At 40.6% G+C, this 15125-nt stretch overlaps 1 protein-coding gene and 1 long non-coding RNA gene across 2 annotated transcripts in view; one reads left to right on the top strand and one right to left on the bottom strand.

Annotated features, from left to right (window-relative positions):
- Positions 1 to 2752: 2752 nt before the first annotated feature.
- LOC116977858 lies at positions 2753 to 3172 on the top strand. Its single transcript, XR_004413315.1, has 2 exons — positions 2753 to 2846; positions 2903 to 3172. It is a non-coding gene; the product is annotated as an uncharacterized LOC116977858 (long non-coding RNA).
- A 2585-nt stretch (positions 3173 to 5757) lies between these two features.
- The window catches only part of LOC116977857 (serine-rich adhesin for platelets-like), a 55354-nt gene continuing 45986 nt past the window's right edge, over positions 5758 to 15125 (bottom strand). The window contains exons 3-5 of the mRNA XM_033028698.1: positions 12943 to 13206; positions 10593 to 10756; positions 5758 to 6685 (exon numbers count right to left, since the gene is read on the bottom strand). Of these exons, the coding sequence (XP_032884589.1) occupies positions 6638 to 6685; positions 10593 to 10756; positions 12943 to 13206 (476 nt within the window). The 3' untranslated portion in view covers positions 5758 to 6637. The remainder of the gene's footprint in view (positions 6686 to 10592; positions 10757 to 12942; positions 13207 to 15125) is intronic.

Raw genomic sequence — 15125 nt, 5'->3', positions numbered from 1 at the left:
ATAGCTCTTTGAAAGTAACATGATTATTTCTGGTGACCAAACCTTCATTTAGCTAATTGATGGTAGGAAGCTTTTTCTACAAGACCTGCTTCCTTACACTAAGTATTCAGCTTTCTGGAATCCAGTCATAATATCTCCAATGGCACTGTATGAGTTTACTATTTGAGTTTATAAATGCTGCTCCTGCTTACAAAAGTGCTTCACTTGACTTACTTTGCCAAAGACAGCTTTGCAAGATTCAAGAGCGCCATTTAAGATGATGCATCATGCTGGACCCCTGCAGTAACTTAAATGGCAACATATGACTGCACATTTTAACTGGAATACGGAACTATGCATGTTTTTGGAAGGAATCTCATGATCTGAAAAGCACCAGAACAGAGAGAAATAATAAACTCGAGCAAGACCATGTAGAAGAAAGATCATGGCACACTTGTAATCCAAAAAAAACTCCCCAAATACATCAAATGAACCACACATTTTTTAATTTAAAGCCTTGATGCTGGAAATCTCACATTTAATAATCTTGCATAAGGAAGATATAAATGGAAAAGAACAAGCTCAAAAAACAAATTGCTGGAATCTATAATGATAAAAGTAGTAAGAAAAAGTACAGCAGTTAAATAGAAACAGATCTTGCTCTTAAAAATAGATTTCCATTTCAGACCGTTCTGTCATTGTGAGCATTTTGTTGTTACTTTTTTTTGTCTCAACCCTTCTTAATCTGTTTTAAACTTTCAAAGGTCAAATGGCAAAACACTTTTCATTAGTAACAAATGGCATTTGGGGAGCTGATCCACAAGCTATTCAACATTTTATAGTTTGAACTAAATTATAACAGTACAACCATTAAAGTAATTGTAAGGTCACTGACCTTTCTATCAATCCAAACATTTTGGCATTAAGGCCAGTTCTCCGAGTCAAGTCGTAAGTAGTGAAAAAGGCAAGTGTTTTTAAAAACTAATATTTTATGGAACTTTTAAGTTTTGGAAAACATATTGCTCGTGTCTTTTCAGTTTGCCAGCCAATATACTATATGGTTTGGGTAAAAGCATTTTTTCTCAGTAATACAGAAATAAAATCAGGTGACAATTCAATGAAACAAATCTCATGAGTTCAGTGCACATTTTGCATATACAGGATGGATAAATTTCTAGCCCTCAAATAAAAACGGACATTGATACAGCAAAATTAAAAATGCGTATATTTTATCACTCATTTACTTTTTTCCCTTCATACATAGTATCAGCCTTGCTCTGCATTGGTCTTGGATGGTATCTTTTTGCTGGTGTCATTCTAGGTATGGCCTGATAAGAGCATATGATGCCTTCAACACGGCTGCTATTTTTCTGAACACAAGATGCTTTATAATGCCATTTCAAATTATTATCCTCAACTAAAAGTAATTTTTCTCAAGTCTTCTAAGCAGCTTTCCCACCCACTCCTCTTCTTTGTTCATTCTCCCAATGCCTCTGATTTCGCAGATTTTCTGGTGACCACGGGAATTGCAAACATGGCTTGTAAATTTCAGAATTTTCAGGGATCATGTTAGCTTAAAACGCAATAAATAATTGTTTAAGCACCCTGAAAGTTACTTTGTGATAAAATAACATCCTTTCAACAGCAATATCTAATCCTTTGCAATCTCAGTCAATGTTTAGACGAGTTAATTTACAGTTGGAGAGACATTTAAAAAAGCAACAAAGGTTTTCACCATCTAAAATATTTTAGAGATGCTGGAATCGTGAGAGAAAAATAAAGAACTGCTGGAGGAACTCAATGGGTAGGCAGCATCTGTGGAGGGAAATGAACAATGTTTTAGGAAATGTCCTGACCAGAAATATCATCAGTCCATTTTCCTCCATAGACACCAAGTTCCTCCAGCAGTTTATTTAAATGTACCCAAATTAAAATTTATTGAGGACTATAGAACTCCAAAATATAATTACGTTTAAGGAATTAATACTGAGATCCAAAAATATTAGCATGTTTATCCAAATTAGTTACTTGTGAATTTGATTGTATTTAAAGCTCTTGAACAAAAGAAAATATTTCCATTCTTTTTCTCTTTACGTTTTGCCATGAATCCAGAAATGTACAAATGTGTTCACAAGTTATTCTGTACAGAAACATTACATGTGACCCGAAACATCACCCATGCCTTCTCTCCAGAGATGCTGCCTGTCCTGCTGAGTTGCTCCAGCATTTTGTGCCCAACTTCAGTTTAAACCAGCATCTACAGTTCCTTCCAACACATTACGTTATTAATATCTTCATGTTGTTCAACCGGATTCATACATAATTTCAAAGAATAAATGGCTAAAAGGAAGCTCTGTTCAAACATCAAGCAATTTACTTCAATTTATTTTACATTCCATAAACACTGCGCAGACTTCATATAAATGTCCCATTAACATTTAAACAAATTTAAAACCTAATCATTGAGGCTTTGTGCAATAGATTTTTTTTATTGAAAATTCTAATGAAATTAACTGCAGATTTTTCCTTTATCTTTATTACGGGAGACACGGTGGTGCAGCGGTAGAATTGCTACCTTACAGCACCAGAGACCTGGGTTTGATCCCGACTACAGATGATGTCTGTACGGAGTTTGTATGTTTGCCTCATGACCTGCATAGGTTTTCTCCGGGACCTCCGGTTTCCTCCCACACTCCAAAGACGCAGAGATTTGTAGTCTAATTGGCTTGGTATGATTATAAATTGTCCCTAGTATGTGTAGGATAGTGTTAATGTGCTGGGATCACTGGTTGGTGCTGAGTTGGTGGGCCAAAGGGCCTGTTTCTGTGCTTTATCTACACTACAAGTAATTTTAAGAGTTTCACCTAGTACAACCATGGCTAATATCCACCACTAGCACACGTGTGCAAAAAAGCAAAAAAAGCAGCCTTTTTTCCCTAATGAAACTCAAATAAAATGGTTCAAAGAGTATCACTATTGACAAAACTATGGAAGAGCGATGGCATTTGAATGTTCACGGATGCACAATAACGGAGGTACAAAGGAGAAAACATTGTTCTTTATCTCAAGGGATTTAGAATACAAAATAGTCAAATTCAACTGACCAACTCCAGAGAAACAATTTCCACTGGTGTGGGAATCCAAACAAGGAGACCTTCAATGCCTTAAAATGACACCAACATAGGATAGAGATATTTCTATTTACATCCCTGTACCCCTCCCAACAACACTACCATTCTCTATTTATCCTCTACACCAAGGCTAGTTGATATGTAGAAACAAGGAGCTGCAGATGCTGATTTGCCCAAAAAAGGCAAAGTGCGTTGTGCCTTTTTTTTTGGAAAAGGGCTCGTGGAAGCCTGGAATTCACAGCCAAAACTGGCTATGGATGTGGTACCAAAAATGTTTCCATATCAGAATTGATGCCCTTGTCCAATATAAAAATTCATAGGGTACGAAACAAAAGCAAGTAAAGTGAGTCAGGGTTACAAGTCAACCACATTCTCACTGAATGGCAGAACAGGCTTCTGGAAACCAATACTGTACTCTTCATCCCAGGGATGGTAGGATCACAGGAGTTTGTTCACTTGAGTTAAGCAACATTGAATGTAGATAGAGATTACAGCAGTGCAGAAAGATGCTGAACGAAGGTCAGCCAACATTTAATTCAGTATCAATTTAAAATACATGAAGCTTGGCAGTAAAGAATTCAAAAAAATCTTAAATACAGGGGACAAAACGATCTCAACATTGATCGAGACCTTAATCCATCTCCGTGGCAACTCTTAACACTTCCACTTTATGAACAGTGTGAAATCCCTTGTGCAACTGTTTTAATACTAAATTCACACATGAAGTGGCAAAGTGGCATCTGTTAATTTTAAAATCTGTATAAATGTTACACCTGCAAAAGCTATTACCATCAGGGGATTAAAAGTTAATCCTCCATATATTAAAATGATTGATTAAAATTAATTTGTAGCCAGCACATTAAAATGAAAATTTCAGTTGATCTGTCCAAGAACAAAGCAAAAATCTGAATAGAAATCACAAACCAAAATGCTCAGAACCAGATTAGAGTGGGATTGATATTGTAAATCAGGCCCAAAAGAACCCGAAATAGTCAATGTGCACTGGCAATATTAAAATTAAAATCTCTTGTCTTTTCCCAAAGGCCCACCCAAAATATTCCCCAATAAAAAACTGAATTCAGAAAATCAAATATGATATGAGGCATCAAAGTCAAACAACATTGTTAGAATTAAAAATGAGCTTCTGTATTACTTGCTTCACAAAGATTTTGAATTGAAGTTGCTCCATAGAAACTGTTCATTCAGAATTGCAGTATAATGTCATCACTGAACCAATGAGTGCAGAATTTCTTTCCAAGAGAATGTTCCTCACAAAGAATCTTTAGCAAAAATAAAACAAGAAAAATCTTTGGAGCTGGACTCAATTAACTAAATAAATTGTTGATTTTGCTAAATCTGAGCAACGTCTTAAGTACAATCTAACAGTTTCAGCCACAGCACTGAGGGGAACTTTGGCTGCTCAATGCAGTTTATGCCTTTGGTCCCATTTCCGCACTAGGTTTGCTTTTAACAATAGTATGATTTTTGTTGAATCCGAGTGCAAAGCCTGCAATTATCAGAAGCTCAGGGGTCCAAAAAATGTTTTGACTCTCTCCAAAATCCCTTCTGGGATAGTCTGCTCATAAAACATTAACATCTTCAATGATGCACCAAGTTCAGAATGAGTGGCTGAGCAGATGGGAGAGAGAATAACCCCACCCCTCCTCCCAGTCTTGGGGGTCAAGTCAGGAAGGACCATCCAACCCAGGGCTCTGGCTGGGAACACGACCACTGACCCACCCAGGATGAGACCTTGAAATGCCTTGGAGCACAACTTCTGTTGCAGGGAGGGTAGCATTTGCTATCCAAACCAATTTTAACAACCACTGGAGAAACAGTTCACTTTGCCCAAGTCACTCAGACAAATATGTAAACGTTCCTTTTCCTAAAGAGAAAGCACCTTCCTCAGAAGGCAGGCATTTCCACTTCATGAGTCAGGAAACGGACATATTCTCTTCCTGTCCACCCTGTGCCAGGAAGAAATGTACCCACCAGCTCTCTACCCTAATGTTGTGCAACACATCTTTCCCCATTAGTACTGAAGCTTGATGTTACACAGTAACAAAGCCATCCCCACCACTGTATACAGTATCAGACCTGTCCACAGTACAGTATCCTGTTATACAGTTAAACCCGTTCCCAGTGCTGTACCTGGTTATTCTGTAACTTATGCTGTAACAGACATGTTTTCACCAATAATGTACCGTTAAACAGTAACCATACCAGCCTACCAGCACTGCACCCCAATACCATGCGGTAGCAGACCCAACCCCACCAGTACTGCACCCCGTTATACAGTTACAGACCCAGTCCAAGTTGTGTAGTGTTAGTTACAGACCAATTCCCAGAACTGTATCCCATTATGTTGCAACAGATCCATCCCCACCAATATTGTACCCTGAATTTGCAGTAACAGACCCATCCCCATCAGTATTATATCCTGATATCATGCAATAACAGACCGCCCCCACCACAGTACCCTGTTATACTGTAACGGGCCTATCCCCACCAGTACTATACACAAATATTGTACTGCAAGATCTATCATCAACAATTGGACTTGGGTCCACAAATGGATAGGGAGCAAAGTTGTCTCTGTACTGTACACTGACAATGACAATTAAAATTGAATCTGAATCTGAAGTCTCCATAACATTCCTCACACATTACAGACTGTCATTATGATCCGCTCTTTTTGAATTGGGGCTATCCTACTGGTTCCCATGAATCGCTGGCAAGCCTACAACCAGGACAGCAAGAATGGCAAGCTTCGAGACAGTATGGGGACAGGGAGCCACCTATGGTCTGGTTGTAGTCTGCATGCGACATGCTCTGATTCACAGCTGTAGGTTACGATCCAAAACCTCACCTATGCCTTTTCTCCAGAGATGCTACCTGACCCGCTGAGTTACTCCAGCATTCTCTGTCTATATTCTGTAGGGGCAGACTAGGAATGCAAATACACATTTACAAGTTTGGAATTCTGCTAAATTCAGAAATTTCTCATCCCAACTTGCAATTGGAACTCAAAGCAATCTGTTTAAGTTAAGGTACTAATTCCATAACTGGATGCCTGAAACAATTATATTGATCCAAGAAATTGTGAATGTTCAAGGTCTTTGAAACTAACAATGCCAGTCAGCGGGGACCCCAGCTCCTTTGGCTTGTGTTGGATACCTTCAACATTTTCTACAAGATGTCCTGGTGATGCAGAGAGCAAGGTCAACAATATTTTGAGTCTACTAATAGTTAAGAAAAGATTGCCCGTTGCTTCACGTTTGTTTGAATAAATAGATTACTGTTAAAAACTCAATGGATACAGAAAGAAATATTTTGTGGTGTGATTACATCAATTTTGACCAATGTTCAATCCTAACTGAGCCACAAATTAAAATAAAACAGACACATTTGAACGCAAATTTGGCTCACACTAAAAAAATGTAAGTCCTCAACATCTCAGCCAATAATACTCCAAAACACAATGCTGTGCATGTTGACGAGATCTCTTCTTTGGCAACAGGTGATTGTTAGTAGCTGTAGAGAGACAATGGAGTGTCCTCTTCCATCATATCATCCTAGAAATGGAAGAAAATATTAGTTTAGAAAGCAAATAAATAACCTCCGTTTTAATAAAAGCTCCACCTTCATGAACCGCTCCAAGTGCTATTCACTGGGGGGAGGGGGTACTCGGATATGAGCAGCAAAAGCCTTTTATTTATTAGTCATAACATTACACAGCACAAAACTGGCCTTTCTCTCCGACTCCATGCCGACCTTCAAGCAAATCTACACACAGATCCCATTTTATTCTCTTTGCAATCTCATCAACTCCCACAACAATCCACTACTCACCTAGAGGTGATTAACAATGACCAGATTAACTTACCTACCCAGATACTTCCTGGGATGAGAGAGAACACCAGAGGAAACCCACACTATCACGGGGAGAACATGCAAACTCCACACCCGCAGCACCAAAGGCAAGAATTGAAACGGGGTTTCTGGAGCAGGGAGGCACCAGCTTTAATAGCTGCACTACTACGTTCAGCATTAATCTTGTGCCACAGCAGACATTCCACCTGCAGAGCTTCTTGGCAAAAATATGCCAAATGATTCTGTACCAGGGCATTGCTCAGATTGTAACACCTTCTAGGATGGGCTTCAGATAATACAGCCACAATTAAGAAATGGCAGAAGAAAACATACAAATAGAGGTTTCATTTGCTGATTTTTATATAATAACCAGCAGAGTTTTCGGTCTCATTCTAGTAGGTCCTTAAGCCACTAATTCTACATTTGAAAAAAAAAACATTGCAGAGATTAAACTACGATTTTCAAAATCATTGTTTTCTTAGAAGCCAAAATATTGCTTTTGGTAAGTTTAAAGACTTGCCCGTTTACAATGGGAGTGACACGTTTAGTCACAAACAATAAGGGCCATTAAAGTGCAAATATCAAAATCCACCCCTTTAAATGAACAAAGATGTCACGGGGAGTAAGTGTTATAGGAAGATAACAAGACACTTTGAGCAATTCTACATGACGCAGAGGGGACCAGGGACAGTATAAAAATTAAAGCGACGAAGTACAACGTAGCAAAGATGAGCGGGAAGCAAGAGGATTGGGTAATGTTTAAAGAACAGAAGATAACCAAAAAGACAATACGGGGACAAAAGATGAGGTACGAAGGTAAGCTAGCCAAGTATATAAAGCAGGATAGTAAAAGTTTCTTTAGGTACGTGAAGAGGAAAAAATTAATTAAGACCAAAATTGGACCCTTGAAGACCGAAAAAGGTGAATTTATTATGGGGAACAAGGAAATGGCAGATGAGTTGAACAGGTACTTTGGATCCGTCTTCACTAGGGAGGACACAAACAATCTTCCTGATATAGTAGTGGCCAGAGGACCTGGGGTGACGGAGGAACTGAAGGAAATCCACATTAGGCAGGAAATGGTGTTGGATAGACTGATGGGACTGAAGGCTGATAAATCCCCAGGGCCTCATGGCCTGCATCCCAGGGTACTTAAGGAAGTGGCTCTAGAAATCGTGGATGCATTGGTGATAATTTTCCAATGTTCTATAGACTCAGGAACAATTCCTGTGGATTGGAGGGTAGCTAATGTTATCCCACTTTTTAAGAAAGGCGGGAGAGAGAAAACAAGGAATTATAGACCAGTTAGCCTGACATCAGTGGTGGGGAAGATGCTGGAGTCAATTATAAAAGATGAGATAGTCGCACATTTGGATAGAGGTAACAGGATCGGTCCGAGTCAGCATGGATTTACAAAGGGGAAATCATGCTTGACTAATCTTCTGGAATCTTTTGAAGATGTAACTAGGAAAATGGACAAGGGAGAGCCAGTGAATGTAGTGTACCTGGACTTTCAGAAAGCATTTGATAAGGTCCCACATAGGAGATTAGTGGGCAAAATTAGGGCACATGGTATTGGGGGTAGAGTGCTGACATGGATAGAGAAATGGTTGGCAAACAGGAAACAAAGAGTACGGATTAACGGGTCCCTTTCAGATTGGCAGGCAGTGACTAGTGGGGTACCGCAAGGCTCGGTGCTGGGACCACAGCTATTTACAATATACATCAATAATTTCGATGAAGGGATTCAAAGTAACATTAGCACATTTGCAGATGACACAAAGCTGGGTGGCAGTGTGAACTGTGAGGAGGATGCTATGAGAAAGCAGGGTGACTTGGACAAGTTGGGGGAGTGGGCAGATGCATGGTAGGTGAAGTTTAATGCGGATAAATGTGAGGTTATCCACTTTGGTAGCAAAAACAGGATGGCAGATTACTATCTAAATGGCGTCAAGTTGGGAAAAGGGGAAGTACAACGGGATCTGGGGGTCCTTGTACATCAGTCTATAAGCATGCAGGTACAGCAGGCAGTGAAGAAAGCGAATGGCATGTTGGCCTTTATAACAAGAGGAATCGAATATAGGGACAAAGAGGTCCTTCTGCAGTTGTACAGAGCCCTAGTGAGACCACACCTGGAGTATTGTGTGCAGTTTTGGTCCCCTAATTTGAGGAAGGACATTCTTGCTATTGAGGGAGTGCAGCGTAGGTTTACAAGGTTAATTCCCGGGATGGCGGGACTGTCATTTGCTGAGAGAATGGAGCGGCTGGGCTTGTATACTCTGAAGTTTAGAAGGATGAGAGAATATCTCATTGAAACTTATAAGATTGTTAAGGGCTTGGACACGCTAGAGGCAGGAAACATGATCCCGATGTTGGGGGAGTCCAGAACCAGAGGCCACAGTTTAAGAATATGGTGTAAGCCATTTAGAACGGAGACAAGGAAACACTTTTTCTCGCAGAGAGTGGTGAGTCTGTGGAATTCTCTGCCTCAGAGGGTGGTGGAGGCAGGTTCTCTGGATGCTTTCAAGAGAGAGCTAGATAGGGCTCTTAAAAATAGCAGAGTCAGTGGATATGGGGAGAAGGCAGGAACGGGGTACTGATTGGGGATGATCAGCCATGATCACATTGAATGGCGGTGCTGACTCAAAGGGCCGAATGGCCTACTCCTGCACCTATTGTCTATTGACCAGGAATCGCACCGAGGTTTTGCTGTTGTGGGACCAGTAAAAGAAAAACAACAAAAGCGAACAGCAGAACAGAACTGTTCATGACGCATCTCCCAGTTTCTGCCAAATTCAACATTTCCTTATATGAAGTTGAATCTTCAGCCATCCCTTATAAGGAAAGAAACAACCAGGCATTTCTACATAGTTTTGGCTGCGTAGTCTCAGTCAGACTCCTACTTTCTAACATTAGTTGGTGCCCTTAAGGAGGTAGCTCATGGGTCCTACTGGGAGGTTATGATCAAACAGGGACCCAGATCGTGGAAAAGGGCATTGCGAGAAAATCTTGTTTCTTTGGCTACATAATGGAGGAAAGAATGTTTGGTAGCCAGTTGCAAATGGCACTTCTGTACTCCAGATTTGTGGAAATAGAATGCCCTCTAGCTCATTCAACAAACACTATCTGGCACCAGCTGGCACAACGGCAAGTGTTTGCAGTACAGATCATTAACAGGCATAGAAATAACACTCCACATCACGAGTTACAAAGATGTGCTACAGTCTATTGAGTACAGCTAATTACAGCAGGAACATTCCTTCCTCAAAATCACACTTAAATTAAATTATACTTGGTACAAACTTAAGCATGTATTCAATAGATCTTATAATGCTGCATCAAATGAAGTTCATCCATTTCCTGATTACATAAAAAATAACTGCAGATCAACTCAAATCAAATGACCAGTTCATCATCAAAGCATACAATCTTAATTGCTCTACAATTACAAAAACAATAAATATTATGGTGTGAAAATGAAAATAGCATTGTAAAAAGGTGCATAGGTGAAAGGTCACTTGTGTTTGTTATATGGAGTTTATGTTAAAACAAATACATTGAAAATAAGAATTATAATGCCAAGACAGTTAGCGTTTTTAGTTTTCTTACCATTGGAAGTTCATGAAGTCGCCTAAATTCTGGTTGGTTGACTCGCTGCCGATACTTTAGAAATCCAAGAAGCGAAACAATTGCAATAATAATGAAGAAAACTGTGATCATTCCTATAACCAGTGGGTCCACTTTGCTTTGGCTTGGATTAGAAATTGGCTTCCCTATAATAAAAAAGGAAATTATACTTCTACCAGAACAGCGTCAGATCAAGTAAAATGAAGTTCTCCTCCACAGCACCAGCAAGCAGCCTATGTCCCTTCATCAAGAGTCAGAACGCTAATCACGCTATTTAAATGCTCAGGAACTCTCTCATTGGTTTCTATTTTGTAGTGCCAGCACAAACACTGCACTTCAAGGACTCTCCAAATTTAACTTCGAATGTTGCAAGAAATGTTTAAAACAGCAGTGATTTAAAAAATGTGACTCTAACATGTGGGATAATTATGTCCAGAGATTTAAAGAAAAATGTATGGACAGTGGCCTAGGGAGATGTGCCGAGGTGGACAGAATGCCGTAATATTCCAACTGTGGAATCAGATCATGCGTGTTATGTGCGGATATATAATCTAGGTCAGATTGTGGGAACAGGGGTCACAAAGTATCTAGGTACAGTTTCACAGAGTGGCAGAGAGAAGGAAATAAGAGTCCAAACTTGTCAAAAGTGTTATGAAAACAACAAAAGACTGTCTCCCACAACTGACCGAGTAGGAGTAAGTGGGCCAAGACTAGTCTCACCGTAGAAACACCCAGGGAAATTTAAACAAAGTAATATTCTAACTTTGCCATTTGATAGGTTTTCACCATCTCTGAATACTTGATGAAAGAACCACTAAAAGCATTAAACAAAGTTTAAACAAAGTGGCCTATCATTATCCCTGCAAACCTCATCATCCCATTCAGTTGAGTGGGATTGAGAATCAATGTGTTAAGATTTAACACATTGAGTGTAAACTGTCCAACATGAAAGCTGAAGTAGTGGGTTCCATTCTGCCATTGGACTCCAGCAACTGAGCCCAGCGGCAAGTGACTGGCAGAGACTGGTCCGCATGTTCAGAAACCCTGGAGCTCATTGGAGGCTCAGTTGAATATTGTTGGGTGTAGAAATATCAGTAACATGTGGGAATATGTGCATCTGTAGGACAGTATGGAGGAGAGTTCTCTGTGAGGCATAGTTTGACTATGGGGAAAGACATCATCTTTCCAAATCTATTCCATTTATCAATAGGTGGGGCGAAAGGTAAATAGGAGAGTGGTTATAAATGGGCCATTACCAAAATAAAAGCTAAATTGGCTGATTGACCATTCCTATCCTACATTCCAAAGCAGTAACAGGGAACACAGGACAGTTGCTTCGCTACAACACTTCTTGAAGGTAGAACAGATTGTATGGTTAACCAAATCTCCAAAGTTTAACAGAGTGCTTCGAAGACCAAATAAATGTAGAATACACACACACACATATTACAAAATTATAACAAGGAACAGGATCAAGTCCTTATTCTAAAAATGTACTTTACCTGTTGAATGGATAAGTAGCAGATAAGTGAACATTTTAAATATTTCTGTAATTATTGGACTTAGTTATGTTACACTATATTTATTCATTTTATCAAACTGTACACAGTAAATGTCACAATGAAACACAATAGCTCCCCAAACACATTTTCTATGAGTTCAATACATTTCCCCAAATCATATTAAATTGGTATACTATTGTCACGTGTCCTAAAATATAGCAAATAACTTTGTTGTGAATGTTATCCAGACAAATCATACCATCCATGAGTGTAATTTTACCATACAGGGGCAACAGGTAGTGCAAAAAAAGTAAACGAAATAGTGCAGAATAGTGTTAACAGTTATGAGAGAACGTGCAGAAAAAACGAAAGTGCAAGGGCCACAACAAGGTAGATTGGAAGATCAGGAAAACATTATTGGCATATGAGATCCATTCAAGAGTCTGATTATGGGGAGGTAGAAGCTGTGCTTAAATCTGGTGGTATACAGTTTCAAGCTCACCCATCTTCTGCCACACAGGAAAGGGGCAAGTGGTCCTTGATTATGTGAACTGCTTTCCTGAGGCAGCATGAAGTACAGATGGAATAGATTGGGAAAGGGAGGACTGGTTTATGCAGGGCATACTGGGCTGCACTTACAAGGCTCTGCTATTTCTTGCATTCTTGGGCAGAGCAGTGCCATACCAAGTCATGAAGCATCTGCATAATCAGCAAATAAAGTCTAATAATACACTACACTCTGAAAATATCAGCCATTTAGTTCAGGTAGCCTCTACCTGTTTATACTCCATACGTTCCTTGAAAAATAGAATGGCTTCCATATTACCTACCATTCACCATTTTTTTGGCATTGACCGCACTGTCCTCACTCTGCTGGGTGGAAAATAACTTGGTTGCTTTGTTGATCATTGTACTACTTGTGACGACGGTTTCTATCGTGGCGTGGGTGGTTCTGGGCCGGTTGGTGGAGGTGCTTTCTGTGGTGGTGGTGGATATGCCTGTAGAGCTACTGGAGGACACTGCAATCGGCATGGTCTTGGTTGGGAGCACTGGCTGTGTTTCAGATTCTGCCGTCAGCATAGCATTGGTCAACTCTGAAATGAAAACACAGATACTCGTTCATGCAAACTTATTTTGGATCACTGAAAGCCTAAAGGCCTGATGCACTTAAAGGTTCTGAGCTTCACATTAAATCCCAGTCTCAATTATTGATTTTGCATTCATATGTTAAGAAAACTTCAGGTAAAGACCACCAAGGCTAAATTTTGCAAGCTACAACAGCATCTCACATTACTTTGATCTCTCTGAATCATACCTAGGATTGCCAACTGTCCCGTATTTGACTGCTACTACTCGGGTCGAGGGGAGTGTCGGGTCGGAGCGCCACGTCCGGCCCCGCCTTACCCGTCCCGACGTAGTGCAGCCCATGGAGTACAGCAACAGCGCCTCGCCCGTGGCCCTGTCGGTCGGCAGCACGGCCAGCTGTCTGACCTTCGGACCATTACTTACCGCCGACAACACCACCCCTCCTTCTCATGGCCGATCATCGGTTCACGAGTTGGAAAGGCGCTAGACTTTGCGCACGACATCGCGTGCAAAGTCCAGCGCCCGGGCCAAAACTCCTCAGCTGGGCCGCCAGCTGGGCTTTGTGTGCAGTCCAGCACCCGGGCCAACTCATCATTCACCCAGCCACGGCCGAGTCGGTCAACGAAGTGCCGTCGGGAATTTGTCCCTTATTTTGACCTTTTGTCCCTTATTTGGGAGTGAGAAAGTTGGCAACCCTAATCATACTACGAGCTCCACTGGCATTTTTCAATCCCAGGTTTTCATTGAGAATTCCTTAGCCTTATCTTTGAGCTGATTATGCCATCACATCATTGTAGGGGCAGCAGTCCAACCAAGGCATTGGTCCAAAAATCTTGAGACAAAGAGTGATGACACAGCAAAGCAAGGAATGACATACACATTGATAAGATGGATTCACTGGAAGAACCACACCTCTATCAAAACTTCTCCAGTACACAGTTCCACAAAAACAAGTGGAAACTATTTTTCAGCCTCCAAAAAAAGATAAAGAGCTGGAGTAACTCAGGTCAGGCAGCTGCTCTGGAGAACATGGATAGGTGACATTTTGGGTCAGGATCCTTCCAAAAATTAAACAAAAAGTCTTAAAATGATGGATTCAAGGCAATGAAAAACTAAGACTCGAAAAGCATATCAAACTTAATAGACAACCAAGGGGCAAAAGATCATCGTGAAAATGGCAGAGAAAAGTCTGATGGCCTTCAACCTAAGATGCTAAAAAGAGGCTGAAGAGAAAGTAGATGCATTGCTTATGATCTTACAAAGGCACTTGCATTCTAGAAAGACGCCAGCTGATTGTAACTGGCTGAGTTTTAGAAGGATAAGATGTGATCACAATGAAACATACTAAGGGGGCTGATGTCCAGGTGCAGAGGGGATCATTAAGGAAAAAATATGTTGAGTACCCAAGGTCGAGTGGAGGAGGAATTTAACAATAGACAATAGGTGCAGGAGTAGGCCATTCAGCCCTTCGAGCCAGCACCGCCATTCACTGTGATCATCGCTGATCATCCACATTCCTGCCCATTCCTGCCTTCTCACCATATCCCCTGACTCAGCTATCTTTAAGAGCTCTATCCAACTCTTTCTTGAAAGCATCCAGAGAATTGGCAACTCTCTGGGTGAAAATACTTTTCCTCATCTCCTTTCTAAATGGTCTACCCCTTATTCTTAAACTGTGGCCCCTGGTTCTGTACTCCCCCAACATGTTTCCTGCCTCTAGTGTGTCCAATCCCTTAATAATCTTATACGTTTCAATAAGATCCCCTCTTATCCTTCTAAATTCCAGAGTATACAAGCCCAGCCTGTCCATTCTGTCAACATATGACATGCCCGCCATCCCGGGAATTAACCTTGTGAACCTACGCTGCACTCCCTCAATAGCAAGAATGTCCTTCCTCAAATTTGGAGACGAAAACTGCACCACCTC

This window comes from Amblyraja radiata, chromosome 10 (genome assembly GCF_010909765.2).
Source record: "Amblyraja radiata isolate CabotCenter1 chromosome 10, sAmbRad1.1.pri, whole genome shotgun sequence".
NCBI classification, from domain to species: Eukaryota; Metazoa; Chordata; class Chondrichthyes; order Rajiformes; family Rajidae; genus Amblyraja; species Amblyraja radiata.
Note: the sequence above shows the minus strand (reverse complement) of the source record. Positions and strands in the feature narration are given on the sequence as shown.